The 23646-nt window shown below is 35.4% G+C and overlaps 1 protein-coding gene across 13 annotated transcripts in view; it reads left to right on the top strand.

Moving 5' to 3' along the window:
• Positions 1-2050: 2050 nt before the first annotated feature.
• Positions 2051-23646, top strand: part of Rbm26 (RNA binding motif protein 26) — a 72861-nt gene continuing 51265 nt past the window's right edge. For 11 of the 13 annotated variants that reach the window (XR_013423293.1, XR_013423295.1, XR_013423294.1 and 8 more), the window contains exon 1: positions 2052-2605. Coding sequence is in view for 3 of the 13 variants with exons in the window: in XM_013358367.4 (XP_013213821.1) it covers positions 2535-2605 (71 nt within the window). In the remaining 10 variants the exon portion in view is untranslated. Of the gene's footprint in view, positions 2606-23646 lie in introns of all 13 variants that reach the window. The other 2 variants (XM_021726074.3, XM_021726075.3) reach the window with 1 other exon arrangement.

The following is a 23646-nucleotide window of genomic DNA, read 5'->3' on the forward strand; positions in this document are numbered from 1 at the left end:
ACAATGAGGGCTTTATTCATAGAAGCAAGCACAGGCTGATGTGAGAAGGACTATAACTTTAAAGCTGGAAGGTCAGGGATGGATTTTTGAAGATGACTATATGCACTGAATTTTGACAGGTAAGTAGGAATCTTTCAAATGACAAAGAGAGGAACATTTTGCAATGGCTCAGTTTAGTGAGAGAACACAGTTCTTTCAAGGAACTTAAACTAGTTTAGGATGACTAGAAAAAAAGGCTGAAAGGTTTTGATAGAAGTTTCTAGGCAACTAGGAAGGAGTTTGATACAGGAAAGGCTTTATATAGGATGTTAAAAATTCTGTTTATCCTGAAGACAATGTGGAAGATGATGAAAATTTTAAGCTCTCTTTTTTGACATGATTAGAGCCAAGTTTTAGAATTATTGCTGTTAAAGGCAATGACGATGATGGCAATTGAAGGTGAACTAATAGGAGGGCAGCTTAAAACACAGAGATTAATAAACTATTGCTATTGTTTAGGAAGAGCCGGAAAAGACCTTAAAACATGACAGTAGCATTGGTCTTAGAGAAGGATGGGAAAAGTTTGAGCAGTTAGAAAAAGAAGTGGAGGCATTCTTTGTGGGAAATAACATGAGCAATCAATTTACTGGGACTCTCTGGTATTTGATAGACGTTTGAAAGGCTTGTGTGGAGAACCAGAGTTATGGAACAGTTAGTGACTAGTTTGAAAATATTGGTGAAGTCAGACAGTGGAAAGGCTATAAAACAAAATAAGATTTCATTCTCTCAACAACATTAAAATTATAAATTTTATTATAACATATGCAACATAACACTTATCATTTTAATTATACAATCCAATGGCATTTAATATATTCAAAATGTTGTGCAAACAGCAACACCATTCCTCTTTATAATAACTCTTATCATCCCAAACTGAAATGCTATCTCCAATGAAAAATAACTGATGTCCTTTTCTCCCTGCCTCCTTTTTCATGTCTCATTCTTGGGAACCACCTTTCTATTTTTCTCTCACTACAATAACTCTAGAAACCTCAAGTAAGTAAAATCATGAATGTTTGTACTTCTGTTTCTGGCTTATTTCATTTATCTAAATCACTTAACACCCCGGTTATTCAGTAGCTGGATTCTAATTTTCATTCTACTCTAGATTCTATATTTTAGAATAAATGTCTAGCTTTGTACTTGATATTTTTTTTTTCACTTAATGCTTAAGGGCATTTCATTCTAGGAAATTATAAACTCAGAGTTAAGAAGGACAATTTAGTCTACTACTGGGTCTCCCATACAGAACTTTATTGGTCTATTAAGTGTCTTCAGTTTGTGAATATTTTCATTTCAATTATAGTTCATGAATTTTAGACCCTTTGCAAAGTTCCATTTAGTCTTAACGGGAGCATAAAATAAATAGAACTCAGGAATCAAACTTAAAGGGAAGTTTACTTTCTGAGGATGTGATATGAAAGCTCTCTTTTTTGATACAAGGTAATTTCTCTTGAGATAGAGAATTCCGCTCTACTTTAAAAGAACACCCCACCGCTTATCATACTTTCTGGTGGTTGGAAAGTATCCAAGAGCTGTCAAAGTTACTTCAAGTTTTGTCTTGGGGGCTTCCCTAGGTCATTAGGGTTTTGTCTGTAACTCGAGTAATTTTGGAGAGGACACTAATCCTTTGGAGAGTTAGTGGTTTAGCTTAGGTTAGCCCGTGTTTTCCAATCTTGTCCACAGCGCGCAGTATAAGGTTTTGGTAGGATACTAAAGTAAACATGCGCAGCAGACCGCTCTCAAGGGGCTCTCCACCCCGCTTATTCTTTCCAGTTGACACGCGACAGCCCTCACACTGAGGGTGAGCTGAAGGTCTCGCAGATTCTGCCTTTCGGATCTCGTAATCAGGTTTCGTCTTTAGCCTTTAAGAGAGCCACAAGGTAAAACGGAACCAGGCACGCAAACCACGCAGACACGCACAAACCAAACCATCCTACTTGTTCAGGGCGCACTCCGCCGAATTTACGTCTCTTCCCGACAGTCTCCGGGAGTCACCGCGAGACTTCATTAATTCTCGCGAGATTTATCGGCAGCCATCTTCTTGGGGGTGCTGGGAGCCGGGAAGACCCCCCGAATCGTTCCCATTGAGCTGCCCTTCGTCTTCGCTTTTTTTACTTTTGCCTCTTGCGTTGCCAACAAGCACCTAGTCCCGAAGCTCAGAGGAAGCCCGGGTCTAAGCGCGTTTCGCGCTCCCGGTTCGGGAAGACTCGCTGGGGAGTAGGGAAGGGGGAGGGCCCGGGCAAACCGTTGCTGCCTCAGCCCAGGCCGGGGTCCGGGAAGGGGGAGCTCCTAGCACCCCGAGGACTCGCGGCCTGCGGCGATCCTCCGCGGAGCTGTTCGCCGATCGGGGCTCGCGGGAACCTGCCACCGGCGCCTCCCACCGCGGCCCGCGCGGGCGGCGCGCGGAGGAGGGGGCGGGGGCAGCGGCGGCCGTAGCGGCCGCGACCTGGGCGGGCGGAGGAGTGTGACGGGCCTCGGGGCCCCTGTGGATGGTTTCTAAAATGATCATTGAAAACTTCGAGGCACTCAAGTCCTGGCTCAGCAAGACTCTCGAACCCATGTGAGTATCCGGGGGATATCTCCTTGCAGGGATAGCTGTGGTGGATAGGCAGACACTTAGATCTGTGGTGTTTCCCCAAAGTGCCTGCGGTGGAGGCCGAAACGGTGATCAGAGGTCCCAGGGCGGTTTTCTCCTCGGCCACTCTCGCGTCCAAGGTCCTAGTATAACGCCGAGAGCCTGAGCTGAGCTTTATTTTATCAGGGAGCTGAATTTTGAACCGGTGTGTCTCTCGTTTTCCCGTTATGTGTAGACTGACCTCAACCTCCTGGCACACACGTTTTCTGAGGGCCTCAAAATCCGTTTCTTTTTCTTTTAGTGAATTCGAGCATAATTTCCTGCCCTAAGACTGTTTCACTTTTTAAAAAATGAAATGGATGGCCTCTATTAGGCATCAGGACAGTTCTAGTTAAACATCTCATGTTTCACCTAAATACAATCACTAAAAGAAAGGCCACGTCTCCCATGTGCTGTCTGGCTCATCTGCACCACTTCTCTTAACTGATTGAAGATGTAACAGGTGCTAGGGTTCCCAGTAAAATTCCCTTTTCCCGCCTACACGTTTGTTCACTTGGAGAGGTGGGAGAAAATTCAGTCTCCATCCATCTGGAATATTAGTTTTAAGTGGAATGCTGTAAGTGGCCTGGGCTTACGGGTGAGTTTAGAGTTCCGACATGTCTTCTGTTGGAAATTTTAAGGAGTGTTTCAAACACTTACCTGTTAATACAAAATAAATCATGGACTGAGTGCTTTATCGGATTTGGTTGGTTTACAGTCAACAAATTAAAATACAAAGGGGAAATTCATTTATTTAAGACATTTATTAAGCTCCTGTTATGAACTGTGAGAGGCTTTGGGAACAGAGCTTTTAAGTTTCAAAGCTACAGGGTGTAATAAATAAGTGAATAGGTCCATTTCAGATATTGATAGTATCAATAGTGTTATGACCATTGTAATAATAGAGGATCATGTAAAAGAGTGATTAGAATTGGGGCTACTTCACATAGGATGGTCAGACAGAAGGCCTTTGAATAGGTCACATTTTAGCAACATTTAAAGAGGGGAAGGAACCATTTGTGTGAAAGTCTGAGCAAGGACCATTCTTTGCAGAATGGAGAGCAGATGCAAAGGCCCAGTAGCAGACATGATCCTGTTGTGTTCCAAGGAAGAGAAAGGCCATTGTGGCTGTAAGGTATCTTGTGATGGGGAAGTGGAAAGACATGAAGTTGGAGAAGTAGCAGGGCCAAGTCATATAGAATTTTTTAGTCCGTGATGAGGAATCAGGATTTTATTTAAAGTGTAATACAAAGATATTAGAAGATATAAAGCAGGCAAGGACTGATTTAACTCTGCCTGCTTTGTTTAAAGAAGATTAAGGGGGAAAGAATGAGATGAAGGAACCTATTCTGACGGAGATGTGGTTGTTTGCATTAGATAGTGGAGACAGAAGTAACCAAATATATTTCTTAAGTAGATCTAATAGAATGTGCTGATAGATTGGCTGTGGGAGATGAGGGAAAGGGAAATCAAGGATGATGCCAAAGAAGTTAGTCTAAGCAACTGGATGGGTGATAGTAGGCTGAAAGAGAACAGGTTGCGGGAGGAGGGAAAAGTGATTGGCTTTGATTATTAAGAATGAGGTATTATACACCTAAATGAGATGTCAATTAGGAAGTTGGATATATGATTCTAGAACTCAGGTCAGCACTAGAGAAATTTGTAGTCATGCAGGTGATATATAAAGTCATAGTATTGTGGGAGATGTCCTAGGAATCGTGCTTAGGGAAGAGGAGAGGCCTAGAACTGAAGTAGAAAAACTGGGCTGTATGTTAATTAAAGAAAACAAATGTGTGACAGAAGAGAATCATTAACTTGATAGAAAACTGCAGAATGGATGAAAAAAGATAGAGGCCGATAAGTGGCCCTTAGAACTGGCATGGTGGAGGTCATTGGTAATCCTGGCAAAGTAGTTTCATTTGAGTGGAATAGTGCAGACGGAAGTTTTATTTCAGGGGGCTGGAATATACAGCCTAGTGATAGACCATGTTCTTAATGTGTTCAAGGCCCTAGGTTTAATCCCCAGAACCCCAAGAAAACCCCAAATCAACAAAGATAAAAAAAATAAAGTAGTTCTATTGCAGTGGAATGAAAAGAGCACAGCATAGGAGTTGAGAGGGAAGAACTCTAGGGCCTAATGGCTTGTATCTCTGCCACTTAACTAGCAGCTGTATCATATTCAATAAGTTAATGCCCGTGTTTCCTCGAACGGGGAGAATAATATATATAAAGAAAATCATAGAACACTGCCTGAAACGTGCTTAGCACTTGATAAGAAGTTAAAAGAAAATTTGGGAAAATGTTTTGGGTTGACATAACTTCCATTTTTTTGTAAGCATTCAGTTTTTAAATTTGAACAACTGAGTATTCAGTTTCTAATCAGCTGTACTGTCTGTTCCCCTTGTTTTCATTAACCTGAAAGAGATTATTTGCAACTACTTGTGTTGCTCTCTCTTTAGTTCCATTTCTTTTAGATGATGACTTAACTTATCTTAATTCTTTTTAAGACAAGTGGTTTCTAACTTTAGTTTGTTATCCAATGGGGTTTTTTTAAGTCAAAATATATAAATGATGTGAAAATACATGGGGAGGTAAGGAAAGGCCTTGCTAGCATGCGAACATTTGATCTCAACTTGGAAGGATGAAGAGCAGTTTGCTAGGGTAAAAGAATGGAAACAGAGATCCATGAAAGCATGCCATTCTCAAGGTTTGGGAGAACAGATTGTACAGAAGTCCTAAAAAGAGAAAAAAGGTGTCTTGGAGGGATTCAAAGAAATCGAAAAAAGAGCAAAATAAGAATAGTAGTACAGAGTTCCAGAGAGAGGAGCCAGATCACATAGTACTTTGTTGAGTCATGTTAAGAATTTAGGATGTTATTGAAGGATAGAGGGAAACCAATGAAAGGTTTTAGGGCAGATGAGTTTTCAGATTGACAGAGATGAGGTTGGGTGAATGCCTGGTTGCATTTTTAGCATGAAATAAAAAAGTTTGTAAGTCTGTATTTTATTTGGTTATGAGTTCTGTAGTTGGATCAGTGTTTTAAGTTTGTTTTTTAAATTATTGAAAATGTAGATATTAAAATGTCATTTGTCTCAAGCATTTGCTTAGTCATACTTGTTAATAATAATGTAAACCTCGATGTTAGTCTGTCCTCTAACATTCATGTGAAGTCCTTGGACAAAAAAATTAAACTCTTGTTCTTTTTTGTTTGTTTTTTAAATATAAAAGTTTTCTGCTCTATTTTAAAAGTTTTTTTATAGGCTTACAATCACTAAATGTCCACATTTTAATAATATTATAGACTTTTTTTAAAAATACACCTCAAGATGTAGTAATCAGATTCTTCAGTTTTTCAGAAAACAGCAGGATAGATTTAATGTTGTACTCGGATTCTGGAGTTTAGTTGGGAAGAATAGAATACCTCCTCTTTTGCTTTTGTGAGATGCTGTGGAGGTAGTATTGTGTAGTGGAAAGAGAAGAAGCCTTTTGTCTACATAGATCAATATTCAGATTTCACTTTTGCCATTTATTAGCTGAGTGCTAGGCAAATTAATTTGTCCTTTCTAGGGAGAATTATACTGGTTTCTGTCTGCAATTGCAAGGATTTAGTGAGACACATATTAAAGAACCTAACTTTTCCCTCTTTCTTACATACTGGTTCATTAAACACTAATAGGTTTCACTACTATTGTTATTGTTTGTATTGTCTCTCCTAATACTGCTGCCACTACCATCTTGACATTTGCATGCATTTTTAAATGTTTTGTATTCCAGGTTTTATTAGACATTGTTACCTGTGTTTTGCAGAAGATGACACTGAGGCACTGAAGCACAGTTGATACTTCTTCACAGTGGTTTGAACTCAAGCTTTTTAACTCTAGAAAAATGACTATTCTTAATTTACTACTACACAATAGTGTTTTTTTTCAATTTCTATATGTACTTTTTTACTTTTATATTTTCCTAGTAACTTTATTGAAAAAGACAAAATTCTAGCATAGTGGTTATTGATCCTTAGCAGAGATTAATCATGAAACTTCCTTGGAGTTTTTGTGGTGTTTTCCCCATTATTCACAATTGTTACTATCAAGTATACCTTTACCTTTCTCGCCACATTAAAGTTTATTTTGTTCCTAACTTAGAGGAATAAGTGTTCTTTGGAGTTTGCAAAATGATCTTTTTCTTTCTGAAATTTTGATCATGTTGACCTCTTTGTATCTTTCCCTTTCTACTGGCTCCTTTTGGCAAAGTGAGTCAGTTTTCTATTCCATAAGGAAGAAAGACTCAACAAGAGTAATAGCAAAAATAAAATTGTATTTTTCTTCTAGTCACTTTTTTGCTGGCTTCATTTTCCTTTCACTGTTAAATTGTGAAATCCAATACTTTTTGCTTATTTGCCCTATTTCTTAATCCCTTGTAATATAATTTCTTACCATGCATATTCAGCCAAAACTGCTTACCTCAGTGTTATCAATGAATTTATGTTTACCAAATGTAAAGACTAAAGTTTTAGGGGTTAGGGTGGTAGCTCAGTGGCAGAGTGCTTGCCTTACACATGTGAGGCACTGGGTTTAATCCTCAGTACCACATAAAAATAAACAAATAAAAAGGCATGCCGTCTATCTACAACTACAAAAAAAGACTGAAGTTTTTATATTCTTTGACCTATGTGTGTAACATCAGACAATGTTAATGATGATTTGAGGTACTGAGTATTGAATGTAGGGTTTTGTGTCTGAGGTATACCTGCAGCCCTTTGGTGCCTTTTTAACTTCATATTTAACTTCCTATTTTCTTGGATCCCTGATACTTTGGCTCTCTTTCTTTTAAATTAGTCTTATGGACTTTAATTCCTTTTTTTGACTCTGAATTGTATTTTTCAAAGTCATTACATTGATTTTTTTTCTTCTCATGTAATCATTTCATTTTTACTCTTGATGTCTTACTCATTTCTGCTGTGGTTTGAGTGTTTTGTCCCCTCCAAAACTCATGTTCAAATTTTAATGGTTCATATAACACATAAACATGTGGGACTTTTTTTTGGGGGGGGTGTGTCAGAAATTAAACCCAGAGGTGTTTCATTGAGCCACATCCCCAGCCTTTTTTTATATTTCATTTAGAGACATGGTCTCACTGAGTTTCTTAGGGCCTTGCTAAGCTGCTAAGGCTAGCTTTGAACTTGTGATCCTCCTGCCTCAGCCTCCCAAGCTGCTGGGATTACAGGTGTGTGCCACCCTGCCCAGCTAAATTAGGACCTTTTAAGAGGTGATTAGGCCATAAAGACTGTCTTCATGGGTAGGATTAATGCCTTTTTAACCCCCTTTTGCTTCTTTGCCATTCTGTGAGGAACAGTGTGTTCCTTTCTTCTAGGCTCTGCCTTGGGATCAGACTTGCCAAGCCTTCTAATGCCCTTATTTTTGACTTCACAGCATCCAGAACAGGGAGCTAAAAAGTCTGTGTTCATTAAACATTACCGTGTCTGGAATATTTTATTATTGCAGCCAGATGGACTAAGATAATTGCTATAGATGGTTTCTGTTTAATAATCTGCCATTGGTGCTTAAGATCCAAAGAATGATTAAAGACTCCCTTCCTGAGCATAAATATACTTAAAACATTTTCTTCAAATTTCAGAGCTTGTTAATGGACTCCACGTGAGAACTTCTACTGTGGGCGTTTATTTTTCACATAAATGTTTACTAAACTACTTCTCAAAACTTTAAGCTCTTATTTCCAATTGCCTGCATCTGTCACCTGAACATTCAGTTACATTTCTGAAAAGAAACATTCTCTAGGTTCACTTCATTTCATTTCATTTCTGCAGATTATCCAGGCTTGAAATTTTACATTTTGGCATCTCTTCCCTCCATTTCTTGTCCCCCTACTTAATCATCAGGTCCTATCTCATTCTTTTAACAATTCTTAGTGACATTGCTTAATAGGAAGCTCATATTCCTTATATCTCTACAAGCACAATTTGTTTCCTAACAAAATCTTCCTGTCTTTGGTCTTTCTCCCTTCCAGTTCTTTTGATATGGATACCCAACCTTTTTTATTTTATTTATTTTGGTAGAAGGGTTTAACCCAAGGATGTTTTATCATTGAACTACATTCCACAGTTTTTTTTTTTTTTGGAGACAGTCTCACCAGCTTGCTGAGGCTGGACTAGAACGTGTGATCCTCCTATCTCAGCTCAGCTTCCCAAGTTGCTTGGATTTTGGGCATATATCACAGCATCTGGCTCCAACCTTTTTAATATCCTTTTGTTTAATCCAGATTTTCAGCATTTCTAGATAATAAATTGCATTCTTTTTAGCTTGGCTTATAGAATCTAATGATCTGCTTAAATTGTCTTTCTACTTATATTCCTACTTTTGTTTTTCTTTTTATGTAATCATTTTTACTCTTGATGGAACTCAACTTCCATCCTCTGTCACGTTGAATTTTGCTTCAGAGAAATACTTATATGAGCAGTTTGCAGTTTAAATAATCTGTGGACCTATTTCTCTATTTTTACTTCATAGTACCTTCAAGAGGAGAAAATGTTTAAGCTTAAAGTTATTCAGGTAACTTAGTTTTTGTGGGGGGGAAGACATTGAAGAATATTAATATCTACTCAGTAAAGTATTATTACATGGTACAGTGTTCAGGATTGCTGCTTTCATAGAGCTGCACAAAAAAGAGTTGCTTTCAGTAATGTTAATCTGATAAATTTTACAGTTGGTAGAAGAGCTAATATTAATTATTGGCCAAAATGCTTTTTATTACCCATTCATTCCCTTAACTTTTGACAAGTTGAATCTTATGACCACATTTTACTTCTACATTCTTATTTGATTTTTCACTGTGAGTTCCTGACTAATTAAATTTAAATTTAGCATTTTTTTGTTTCAGTATTTTTATAGTACTTCTCAAAATCATTTTATATGTATAAATCAAGAGACGGTGATAGTATTATCAGTAAAGTGGAAAGAAAGATATTCTCATGTGTGATGTGAACATACTGAGAATGACATAACTCAAGCTTGAGCAAAATGACTTCCAGGAATATTTTTTTTTCTTCATAATACTTTCTTTATCCCCAAGAAAAGGGAATGAATAAAAGAAACAAGATACAGTAAACCCTTCCTACTAGGTTTATTACTCTCTTACTACCTTATTTATGTAAGAAAATGCTTTTCACTTTACAAACTGTTAAATGCCTTTTTTGGGGGGGGGTACTGGGGATTGAACTCGGGGGCACTTGACCACTGAACCACATCCCCAGATGTATTTTTCTTTTTTTAGTTGCAGATAGGTACGAAACTATTTATTTATTTATGTTTATTTTTTTAGATGCATGGACCTTTATTTTATTCATTTATTTTTATGTGGTGTTTAGGATCAAACCTAGTGCCTCACACTTGCTAGGCAAGCACTCTACCACTGAGCTACAATGCCTGCCCCCAGCCCTATTTTGTATTTTATTTAGAGACAGGGTCTCACTGAGTTGTTTAGCACTTCACTTTGAACTTGTGAACCTCCAGCCTCAGCCTCCCAAACTGCTGGGATTACAGGCATGTGTCACTGCGCCCGGCTAGAAGCTTATTTTTAATTTAGGATTATATTTAGTGTCTTTGGTTTGTATAAGTAGTGGGGTGTTTGAGATCTGTTACTTATGATTCTTTCTGAGAAATTTTACCAATATACGGGCAAATTTTATTCTTTTCTGTATCGAGGTCTTACAGATCTTCTGTTTTCTTTTTCCTCCCTGGTACATATTCTGCAAGTGGTATATTACCAGATTGAGGAAATTCTCTTTTAACTGCTGTTTTTGTCATGTAAGGGTATTGAATTTGTTAAATAATTATTATTTTTTTTTGCATCTGTTAAAATGAGCATATTGTGTTTTTTCCATTTTATCTGTTAGAGTGGTATATTTACATGGGTTGACTTTTAGATGTTAATCTAGCCTTGCGTTTACTGTGATAAATCCTCCTGATCATGGTGTATTATTTTTAAAAAAAACAATTGCTGGATTTGATTTGCTAATACTAAAAAAAAGTGGAGAATCATTCTGTCCTATTTTTCTGAAAAATTTTACAATTATTATTATTTTTTCTTAGTTATTTGTGTTCTTCACCAGTGAAGCCATCTAAGACTGAAGTTTTGGTTTGGGGAAGGTTGGTTGATTACACAAAATCAGTCTTTAATAGGTATTCTGTGTCTTTATGTGTCATTTTCAAGAATTTTCCTGTTTAGCAGTTAAAACTATTAACAAAGTTGCTTACATTGTAGTCATTCATTTAATGACTATAGGATTTACTGTGATTTACTTTTTTTGTTGATAATTTTGTTCTTTTATTTTCTTTTTCTTTTTTTTTTTAAAGTGAGAGAGGGGGACAGAGAGAGAGAGAGAATTTTAACATTTATTTATTTTTTTCTTAGTTCTCGGCGGACACAACATCTTTGTTGGTATGTGGTGCTGCTGAGGATCGAACCCGGGCCGCACGCATGCTAGGCGAGCGCGCTACCGCTTGAGCCACATCCCAGCCCCCTTTTATTTTCTTGTTCAATTTTTCTAATAGTTTGTCAATTTTCTTCATTCTAAAGAATGTTGTTAGGTTTTTTGTTGTTTCCTTTTTCTCTTTCACATTTTTATTTTTGTTTCTTTTTTAATCTATTTATTATATGTTTAGTTTATTGTCTTATTTCCCTCTTACGGGGGAACCTTGGTCACCAGTTTTTCACTTCTCAGCTGTTTTATAACATTGTCCATTGCCTCTGTCTTCTGTTGTTTTTGGTGAGAAGCAGACTTGTCATTTAAACCTTGTTCATTTGTGTAATGTGTCTATTTTTCCCCCTTTGGCTGCTTTTAAGATTTAGTTCGTTTTATTTGTCAGCAGTTTGACTGTGGTGACTCAGGAGTGTGTGTGTGTGTGTGTGTGTGTGTGTGTGTGTGTGTGTGTGTGTGTTTTCTTTCCTGGTTTGCTAATTTGGATCTGTTTTGGTGCCCTTAATCAGTTTTCATCAGTTCTTGGTCATATGTCTTCAAACTTTTTTTCTGCCTCATTTTTCTTTCCTCTTTTTCTGAGATTTCAGTTACTTGTGTGGTATATTCTTTGATATTGTCCTACAGATCTCAAAACTATGTTCTTAGGTGATCTCTTTTGGTTCTTCTTTACTACTCCTAGAACTACTGCAGAAGTTTTAGTTGGCAAGTGCTGATGAGTGGTTGTAGATGTAGTGATTGTGACTTAGGGATGTGGGGATTCTGGTCTATCAAATAGCCAATATGTATGTGACTTAAAAATAATTTAAAGTTTGGTTGATACCTCCATGTGTGGCAGATTTTTCTTGGCTTTTTATCAGGAATGAAAAAAAAAACGTGGTTTGGGTTTTCTTTGATGCAAGGTTTGTCGCTTTCTAGAGTTTAGTTCATTTGTTAGGTATATGTGTGTGTCCTCTCAGCTCTTGAGGCTTTAAAAAATATTGTAGTTTCCCATCTTGAGTGACTTGTTTTTGTAGTTAGGGTGAGAGGAATGGTATCTTTTGATTTTTCTGCATCTATCCAGAAGTGGAAAGTCTACTGTAGTTTTAATGTGAATTTGTTTTATGAATTATGTTGGGAGACATTTTTAATTGCTTCATCTATCTGTATGTTTTTTTCATGTCAGTTCCTCATACTCTATTTTTTTCTGTTACATTGTTGCTTTCCTAAAATTTTTATCTGTAGGGATTTTCATATATTAGAGAAATTACTATATGGATTGCAACTTCTCTTCCCCCTATTGACATTTATGTTGATTCTGCTTACAGTAATTTGTCTTTCTTTCCTTTTGGAGATGAAGTCTCACTCTGTTGCCCAGGCTGGCCTCAAACTCCTGGGCTGAGGCAACTTTTCTGTTCTTGTCTCTCAAGTAGCTGGGACTAAAAGTATGTACTACCATGCCTGGCTTGGAAATTGTTTTAATATAGAGAGTGGAGTTATTTCATGGAGTCTGGATTTGTTTATAAGCTACACAAAATCTTTCCTATTCTGAGATGAGGATATTGATGATGGTGGTAATGTATTGATAGCTGTCATTAATAGTGCTTACCAGGTTGCTCATTGTACCGACTGATTTATCACAGTGAATGAACTTTAATAAATGATAGGCATACTACACACATACTGAGCCAGAGATTAAATACAGTCTTTCAGAGAGTCCTAGTGGTATCATCCATGTGCTTTATAGTCTTTAAATTTTTTTGATACTGAGAATTGAACACAGGAGTGCTTAACCACTGAGCCACATTCCCAACCCTTTTTTATTTTTTTGTTTTGCAATCTTGATAAATTGTTTAGGGCCTAGTTGAGTTGCTGAGGCTGGCTTTGAACTTGTCATTCTCCTGTCTCAGCCTCCCAAGGTGCTGGGATTACAGTCATGCACCATCACCCCTGACAGTGAATACCTCAGTCTTATTTTGAATACCTCAGTCTTCTACCCACCTGAAATATATTTGGATCCAGTGCTCTTGATTTATTATATTCACATGTGTACAAATTTATCCTTATACAATTAACTGCATAATATATGTGTTTTCCTAATGATTTGGGAGACTACCTTAATTCTATAATAAATTTTTATGTACATTTGGGTTTTTTCTAACTTTCTATATGTGTTATTGATCTATGTCTATTATACCACAATTTTATTTTGGGGGGATTTATAATTACCTGTAAGATTAGTTCCCTGTTAATAATACTCATTTTCAGAATTTTCTGCCTATTTTTGCTTAACCCTCTCCCCCACAGGATTATAGTATATGAGAAGTCAAATATATAAGAAACATGTTTTGAATCTTACAGTGATACACCCATTGCTTAGATTCTGCCATTAACATTTTAGTGTACATGTTACTGTGTCCTCTTTGATTCATTTAAAAGTAAATTGTAGACATCAGTGCACTTTACCCCAAAGATGTATATCATTACAGTTCAGTATTGGTTTAGTTTTCTTTTTAAATTTTAGAGTTTATGTACAATCAAATATACAGATAGATATTAAGTGTACCATTTAATGAATTCAACAAATGCATCCATTGTTGTAACCCAGTCTCCCATCAAGGTAAAGAACATTGACATCACCCTGAAAAGTTTTCATCATTCTCCTTCTTATGACCACACTTGTCACTAGAAGAAAGCACTATTCTGATTTTTTTTTTGCCATTATATATTAGTATTGCCTGTAAACACTATTCTGATTTTTTTGCCACTATATATTAGTATTGCCTATTTTAGAACTTCTTACATATGGAATCATTGAGTATGTATTCTTTTGTGTAAGACTTCTTTTAAAAATAATGTTTAAAAAGTTTATACTGTCGCAAATACTTTGTTTCATTTTATTATTGAGTAGTATTTCATTGTTAGAGTAATGTATAATTATTATAATAATGTCAATACTATTTTTAGTTCAGATTAACACAGTTTCTTGTTAAATCTTTTACTTGATAATAATACATGCTTACTTTAATTAAAATAGTATAAAAATATAAACTAAAAGTGAGTCTTATGTCCCCTTTCTTATTCTCACATATACTTATAAACATGTAAAACTTAACACACACTTATTACATATTTATGTAAGTAGATAATTTTTAAAAATTTATTAGCTCATATTATGCCCATGCTACTGCAACTAATATTCCAGGTAACACTGCATATCCTGCCATAAGGGTATATTATTAAGTAGAATCCTATTCTTTCCAGTGTCTCCATAGTGTTACATTTAGTGAACATAATGCAATTTGTTTGAATAGTGTTGTATTTACAGTATGACCTGTGTGACCAGTCTTAGTCCATTTCTGTTGCTGCAACTCAGTAACACAAATTGGGTAATTTATAAAGAAAATAAACTTATTTCTCACAGTTCCAGAGACTGGAAAGTCTCAGGTTGAAGGACCATATCCGGTGAGAGCCTTCTTTCTTCTTCTTTCTGATGAGTATTGTCTGAAGTCTCAAGGCAGTTGGTATGGAGCAGCACATAGCAAGTCCAAATAGGCTCATTAATGCAATCATGAGAGCTCTACTCTCATGACTTCATCTAATTCTGATTACTTCCTGAAGACCTTGCCTGGTTCTACCTCATGATGGGGATACAATTTTAACGTGAGTTATGGTGGTGACATCCAAGTTATAGCAGATGCTAGCCTCTTAAATTAATTTTTCACAGTGTGAAAAGATAGCAAATATAGCAGAAGGGTTTGAAATGTCTTTTCTTTTGGACTTTTAGTATAACATATAGTTTTTATGTTTAAAATGCCTGAAATTTAGTGTCATTGTGTGGACATACTACACTTTGTATAACTATTTTGTTCCTGTCATTTAGGTTGTTTTCCTATTTTTTGACTCTATAAATATACATCTTTCTCTGTGTATTTTTCCATGTGTATATACACTTTGTTCTCATTAGTAGGAATTGATTGCCAGAAATCATCTAATGTTATTGTTGGAGGGTTTTTTAGGATTAAGAACTGGATGTTTGGCTGGGTGAGGTGGCTCAGGCCTATAATTCCAGCTGTTTGGGAGGCTGAGACAGGAGGATCACAAGTTCAACCCAACCTGGGCAACTTAACTAGACCCGTCTCAAAATAAAAAATAAGAAAGACTGGGGATGTGTAACTCAGTGGTAGAGTGCCCTGGGCTCAACCCTAAGCACCACAAAAAGAGGGGGAGATGAATGTTTGGAAGCTTGGCCAGGTATTTTCTTGTTTCTTTAAACCTATTAGTCCAGATAAACTTACTTAATTATGTCCTGTATTGCATTTTTAACCCCTCCCCATGGTTTTAAAGAACCATTTTTAACAAGTGACTGGACATAATGTAATGAATGTCATTATAAATTCTAGACTATTTTTGAGTTTTTTATAGTTTTTTGAATTCTCATATCCTATACACTCTATTGCTATACATATATTCTTCAGTTATTTATTTTCCATTGCTTGTTGGAAGTTTAAAAGTTGATATAAAAATTATGAAATTTAAATGAAGTCAGTTGTAAATAAAATTTTGTGTGACTATAAATTTCACATAAACATTAATATGCAGTTCAGGAGATGATTTATTTGTTGTTCCTTGTATGAGTTTAAAAGATAACAGGTACTTCATGGCCTGCTATCACTTATGACTGCTATACTTTGAATCTAGAGTGTTCCCAAAAGGCTGTGTGTTAAAGCTGTGGTCCTCAGACTTAGTGTTATTGGGAGGTCCTCCTGGAAGATTTTTAGGTCATTGAAGGTGCTGTGTTTTCTTGAAGGAGATAGTGGAACCCCATCCACTTCCTCACTCTTGTTCACTTCCTAGCCATGAAATGAATACTTTTGTTCTGCTTCCAGCTTCCAACATGATGTATGATAATAGGCCCAAACCTCTAAAATTAAGCTAAAACAAAACTGTTTGTAGTTGATTATCTCAGGTATTTGATTTAGCAGTGGAAAACTGACCTTTTAATGCTTATATTATGTTCTTTCATGATCTCAAGTACTTAAGTTACCATTTTAAATAGTTTAATTCCATAATAGAATATTGATTGGAAGAAGTAGATCTGATTTTGAAAACTGCTCTATATATTAACAGTAAATAAAGAGTGGGGTGTGTGTGTGTGTGTGTGTGTGTGTGTGTATTTTTCAGATTGAATTTTGTTAATTTTGGGGTGCCTCTGATGAGATTAAATAGGTCAAATTGAAATAAAAGTTAAGTTCTGTGAGGATACATGAGGTTTTGAGGAACCACCTGTATTCATTAGGGCTAAGAAGAGGCTTCTGAAGCCACATAGCCTTTATTGATTTCAGATTAAGAGGAGGTTTTACTGCCATGCTGGAATTTGGATATTTTGGAAAATTGGAGAAGATTGAAGTAGGAGCAACTCGATCAGATATTTTTTCAAGAATGCTGCTTATGGTGTGTAGATAATTTAATTTTAATTTGTATTGTGGAGACAATTTTAGCAAGCAGTTGATCATTCTAGTTTAGGAGTGAATTGTGAAATAACTAAACTTGGACTTTGTAGGTGGTACTTAGTCTAGGTGCTTAGCAAGAGAGAAGGTGGTAATCTTGGAAAATGTGTGCTAAATGTGCACAGGAGGTTAAGTCTGAGTAGTCAGGATATAGGAAGAAAAGACAACTTGTCAAAGGAAGAGGAACTTGTCAAAATGTTAGAGGCATTTTTATTTACATTTTTGTGTCTGTGACAGATTTATGAATTCATTAGTACACTTATACATTTGTCCTAATTGTGACATCAATTAAGACATGCTTTTTCTGAGTTTTGGTTGCTTTGCCTCTACTTCTATATGACCTTTTGTGTAATGTTGGTAATTAGTAGATACTTCTCAATACATTGTGGTTGGTTCTAGGAAAAAAGGCAGACATAGTTACCTAGAATCCCCTTGAGGGGAAACAGACAAACATAAAACAGTTACAATTTAGCAGTGGTAGAAATATGTATAGATCTTTAGGTCTTCAACTTAGGGGAAATATATAAAATGTTTCTATTTAGTAGAATTTAGTTGTTATGTATCCCTCCCAGAGCTTTAAAATTTGCTTGCATATGCTGAGAAAATGGCATCCCATGGTTCTTGAAAAAAGACATAAAGGGAAAAATTTCTTTTGCCCCTAAAGATTCTAACAGTATACTGAATTTTAAAGTTCAGTTAGCTAAAAGTTATTAGGAATGGGAAGAGCAGAAAACAGAAAAGGTGCATTGATGGGGAAAGCTTAACATTTTACTCCTTGAAATGACCCACTTTTTCAAATGTTGTAGTTTAGTGTTTTTATTTTAAAAATATGTAAACTGAAGCCTGGAGAAGTAAAATGCTAACCCAGGATTATATACTTAGTGAATAAGTAGAATTAATGCCGGATTAGAAATTTAAAAACCCCAGGTATTTTGGGATTCAGTCCATGCTTTTCTTTTCTTCTTAAACAATACCAGACTTCTTCAAAGAAAGGCCAGCAATATGGCTTAGGACTAAGTGGGTGAGCTCGAAAGCAAATATATTACTTAAAATGCAGCCAGAATTTAAAATAAAGCATATTCTTAGAAGTAAGTATAGACATTTTATAACTTTCAAATTTTTATTGTAATTTATTCTTCAGTAATTCTTGAACCTGTGTTATGATGTTTACCAGGTTAATGTCTTCTTGCTGGGCATGGTGGTGCATACTTGTAATCACAGAGATTTTTGGAAGGTTGAGGCTGGAGGATCTCAAGTTCAAGGCTAGCCTCAGCAACTTTAGTGAGGCCCTGAGCAACTTAGCTAGACCCGGTCTCAAAATAAAAGATAGAACTGGGTATGTAGCTTAGTGGTAAAGTGCCCCCAGGTTCATTCCCCAGTATAAAAAAAGAAAAAAAAAAAAAACCTTCCTTGAACACATTTACAATTATTTCTAATTTGACAAAACAGCTGTTTCCTCAGATGAAGAAACTAAAGATTAATTTCTTAGTCCTGAGATTTCTGAATCAAAAAAGGTCTATAATTACTCCTTTTAAAGGAAAATATTCAGCATCATTATCAGTATTAGAAAATTTTGTTGGCAATATTAAAAAAGACTTAGAAGTGAATGTGTATTAGGTGTAGCCTACCACACAACTTTAGCCAGTATGTTGTTTTATTTTTAAATATTTAAGAAATAGATGTTAATGGTTTAACTGACTTGGCCTAGTTTATACAATAGAATGATAGTTTATATTTGTAGTCCTTGGTACTCTTTCTCTTGGAAAATTCTGCCTTTGCTTGGTCATGAAAGAAAATATTACTAGCCTTTTATGTCATCTTTTAATAACAGAAGGGATGGATTACCTGAGATCTCTATTTTGTAACTAGGTAGAATGTAAATAAAATGATGACTATTGGAAACTATACTTTTTCCAGAAAACTCAAATACTTCTTCAACTATGAATTAGAATAAAAAATACCAACAAATATCTAAATGTGGAATTTTGTTGTGTGTTTCCATATTGCCATTCCAATTTTCTCTTAAGAGTTTTTTTGCTGGGCATCATGGCACATGCCTGTAATCCCAGCAGCTCAGGACGCTGAGGCAGGAGGATCACCAGTTCAAAGCTAGCCTCAGCAACTCAGCGAGACCCTGTCTCATTTTAAATAAGATATATTAAAAAAAAAAAAAGGCTGGGGCTGTGACTCAGTGGTTAAATGCCCCTAGGTTTAGTCCCCCCAGAAAAGAGAACTAAGAGAGGTATGATGTTATGCCCACGAGTATGTGTGCTTAATTTGCTATTTGGGTTACTGCTCTTTGCACTGAACAGTACAAACTTTTTCTTTGATTTTGTGATCTGATTATTGGGTCTTTGAGATTGTGAAGATATTAATTTGTCTTGAAATTAGACAAATGTCTTAATCACTTTTAAAGCAGTGATTCTCATGTGTGGTGTGAGGACTCCTAGAGTTTCCCTAAAACACTTTCACGTCACCCGTGAGGTTCCCATTTTTCTTTCTTTCTTTCTTTTTTTTTTTTTTTAAACTATAAATCTGTGTAGGACCAGATTTTCTTCATGTACTTCCAAACAGTGTCACAACAGATGGAATGCAGAAGTATTGATCTGCCTTCTATTAACAGGATATTTAAAGGTATTTGAACAAAACGTGAAATATTATAATTCTTGTAAAAAATCTTTTGTTTTATAAAATATAGGATTTCCCTCCACCCCTGTAAAAAGTACAGTATCTAGTTTAAGTGAGGTGGTCAGTCTTGGAATTCTATTTATCCCTGACCTTGCGGAGGGGATATGACCCAGACTGGGAGGTTGAGTCATTTTCAGTATGGGCCAGTACAGACCCTGAGGGAGAGAATGATAGGTTCCTTTCTCTGGCTATGAGAATAACATAGCTGTGGGTCTATTGTTGCTTCTCTGTGGTCTAAAAATGAGATGCTCTAAAGGGAAAGCAAAGTAGTATCCTGGTAATATCTCTTGAACTCCTATTTACAGCTATGCCTAAAGCTGGTGATGCTTTTGGATTTTTCATTTATTTGTAGCAATACTTCCTTTGATGACTTCAAGAAAATAATATTCATGCTAAGTTGTAATTGGTTGTTAGTTTAAAGGAATTAAAAACTTTCTCACTTTCATTATTAATATAATAAATATTGATAGTTATAGCCCTAAAAGCTCTTTGGAGTTCTAATTTTTACGTAAAGGGAATCTGAGAAAACATTGGAGATCCCCTCTTGTAAAGAAAGGTGGGAGGAAATTAAGTGGATTGTGTGAATCTTATGTTCAGATCATGTTTCAATATGTTTTGGTGGTAATTTTATTTTGTAGAATGAACTGAGCATATGATAATTCTTAATGAATAACATGTACTTTAACAGTTAACCACAATCAATCTGTTTTGCCTTACTTGCATTATATGAAACTGCACAATAAACTACAGCAATTAAAAATTTCAGTGTGTGTATCATATTTGTTGCTTGAAATTTGGGTTTTTAAAAGTAATCATAAGTACAGAATAAAGAATTATGACTGATGCAAATTAGGTATTCTTCACGAATATAAAATGAAAAATTGGTAGGAACAGATGTGGGTGTATATCCGTGTTCTTCAGTTACTGAGTTAACATATTTAAATTTAATTTTTAATTCCCACTACCACCTCCAGCTCCTTCTTTTCAAGATTACTGAAAATGGAAGCTGGGGTTAAATTCTATCAGTTATCTTCCACTGAATTTCTAAAGCCTCCAAGAAACTTGAGCAAAACAAACTCCTGAAATATTATTGTGGAGTGTTATAGTTTTCTTTGTTTCATTACTGTTTTGAAAAATTCTAAATCATAAACTAACACAATTATATGATGAGTATGTTAGGAAAAATTGCAACCCTTATTTCTAGGGGCACTTTGATTCATGTTATTTAAACAATATTAAGAAAGTCCAGTTCTTTGGGGGAGAATTTATTATAGCATTTGATATTCTGTATTACTTTGACTTATCAAATTTATTTAGTTTGTATACTTCCTCATATATAGCTGGAAGAAAAATAACCCTGTTAGATAGTCACCCCTATGCTTACTAAAATTATACAAGAAGGTGAACCTCCAAAATAAAAATGGCATTCTTATCTGTTGTATTCTTCACATGGCATATTCAAAGATAAAGTTTTATTTTTATGCCTTTAAATCATTATGTGAATGGTTTTAAGGTGATCTGGATGTTTAATTTGTCAAAATTCACTGAAGCAATTAATTTGAAATCCTTGAAGAGATGAAAGATTCGAAATTTATATGTTGGTGAATGCTCATTTTGCTCCATTTCACTGGAATCTCTTTCCTTGTATTATGTCAAATAGGCTTTTGCCTTAGACTCTCTTTCTCTTGGGTTCACTGGGTCTGGACTGTTCCCATAAAACATCTTGTTGTACTTCATTGCAATCCCTGCCTAGATTCAGATCTCTATTTAAAACAATTTGTCAAGAGTCAGTCCTGGATGATCTCATCTAAGATTGTAATTCTTCACTCATTTCCTCCCTCCCTGCTTCCCTCTCTCCTTTCTTCTCTCTAGTTTTTCCTCCTCCTCTATGCATTATCTTGCCCTGAATTAGTTTTCTATAGAGCACTTATCTATATGACAGTACATATTATTTACATAAATATGTGTGTGTATATGTGTGTCCTCTCAACCCTAATATAAATTCTGTGGGGACAGGTACTTTATTCTTTTCAAAGTTATATCCTCAGTATCTAGAATAATGTCTGCCATACTGAGTATATATTAAGTATTTGAGTATTGAATGCAATATTGGAAGATAACCACCAAGCCAAACATAATAAGTTATTTTATTTTATTCAAACTTTATGAAGATGAAGATGATCCATGATAGGCCCAGGTTCTAAGAGTTAAAAAAATTAGTTTTTGAATTTTTATTTTTTCAGTAAAACATCTTTTATGGTATGTGATTTATAGTGTAATTTTTTAAAGATATTTTTTATTTTTCACATACATATAGCTAGGTAGGTTGGTAATGAGAAGGGATGTTTCATATGTTTGCATGATATCTTGTGAACAAAATTAAATCTAATGATTATGCTCTTTCAGGTTTGTGGGGCATTTACTATCTAGTCCAGTGCTTATCTGCCAGGGATTTTTCAGTCTATACTTGAAATCATTCTAATAATGAAGAATTCTCTTTCAGGTAGTTTATTGTACTTTTAGGCAGTTTATTTTGCTTTGGGGAGGCCTTTTTTTTTTTTTTAAGTACATCTATTTTAAGACAAAAATCTGTTTTTATTTACTCTTTGTAATTATATCCCATGGAGGACATTTGAATAAATGTAATTCTTCTTTCTTGTGATAGCCGTCAGTTATTTGCAGGATTACTGAGTTCTCTGACATTTCTATTCTCTAGGCTGAGAATCCCTCATAAGCCATCTAATAATGACATCTATTTACCATCTTGAGCATTTTCTAAGAATCTGTTTTTTTAAAAAATATAAAACGTGACACCTAGAACTTCAAGCCGTAGCACTCTTCTACATGGGAGAGCCGCACTATTCTCTCTCTGTTTTATTGCATCATTATGAATTATGTTTCCCCCTTACCGTTTCACACTTTAATCTTATTTTAATATATTTTTCACTAAATAGTTAAGGTATTCCCCCTTTGCCTGCTTTCTACCAATGTGGTTGGTAAGTAAGGTCCTGCCTTCTTATTTTGTAGTTTCTGATTTTCTTTTTTTAAATTTTTGTTTTCTTTACTCTTCTTCTCCCACCTGTACCCCCAACAGGTGATGAGAGTTAAAGCAGTTTGGTCAGAATCATTCTTTAATGGCAGATTTTATGATTGTTTTGCAGGGGTGGTTAAAAAGTACACAGGGAAAATAAAACCGGTTTCCTAAATAGGAAGGAAGTATGTCACATTTTCAAAAATTGATTTTCCTTGCCCCCTTTCTTATGGTTTGTAAGAAGATTTTAGTCCCACTTTTAGTAGAGGAAATAATCTAGCTCTGATAATTTTGTGTCATTCACATCACAAACCTGTTAGTAGCAGTGGCAACTAGTATAGCAAAATATCTCCTTAACAGTCTTGCTTGCCATGGAGACTATTTTTTTTAATAACCCCTTACTATCTGAGTATGATTTTCTTTTGATTAGGTAAATTTAAATGCTTTCATTAGCTTTTCATAGCAGATTATCATTACTAGGTGTTCAGATAATGTAGTATTGGTACTTCTAATTAAGTAAAAAAAAGTAGGACATCTTTAGCCTTTCCATTCCTAATCAAACATTTTATTTTCTGCTCAAATTTGCCAAGTACATACCTTTTCTTTGTTTTCAGAATACAGAAATAATGATGGAATGACATATATAACTTGAAAAAAATTGCCTCCCAAGTGCAAGTTGTTTTGGTTTTAGATATGAAATTATAAACATTGATTCTAGTTTATATTTTGAATTCTTAACAGATTTTAAAAAGTAGTTAGCCAGCTGGGCATGGTGGCAGTTCTAGGTTGGGATTTCACCAAGCCCATGAGTTAGAAGGATGGTAAAAGGAAAAATATCGGAGATTGAGAAATTGGTTAGAGACTGTTTTAAATAATGGGCTTTGAAAATTAAACTGAAAAGGGGAGAATAAAAGAAGGAGGTAGGTGTCCTTCAACAGATGAATTGTTAAATAAAATGCAGTACATATACACAATAGAATATTACTCAGCCATAAAAAATGAAATTATGGCATTTGCCTGTAAATGGGTGGAAATGGAAAATATCATGCTAACTGAAATAAACCAACTAGATGTGAAAATTGGAGGTCTGGTTTCTGGGCAACTTTTTGTAAGAAGCAGTCTAGTGTTGTGGTTGTAAGTGTAGACTTTGGACAGTGAAATTTAGGGTTAAATCTTGAACATGATTCACTCATCAGAAACTTTCCTTCCTGTCCTTTCTGCTCTTGGATCTCACCATCACTCCCCTGACACAAATAACCATAGTTATTAGTTGTTTTTTTTAATCCTT

This window comes from Ictidomys tridecemlineatus, chromosome 6, assembly GCF_052094955.1.
Source record: "Ictidomys tridecemlineatus isolate mIctTri1 chromosome 6, mIctTri1.hap1, whole genome shotgun sequence".
NCBI lineage: Eukaryota > Metazoa > Chordata > Mammalia > Rodentia > Sciuridae > Ictidomys > Ictidomys tridecemlineatus.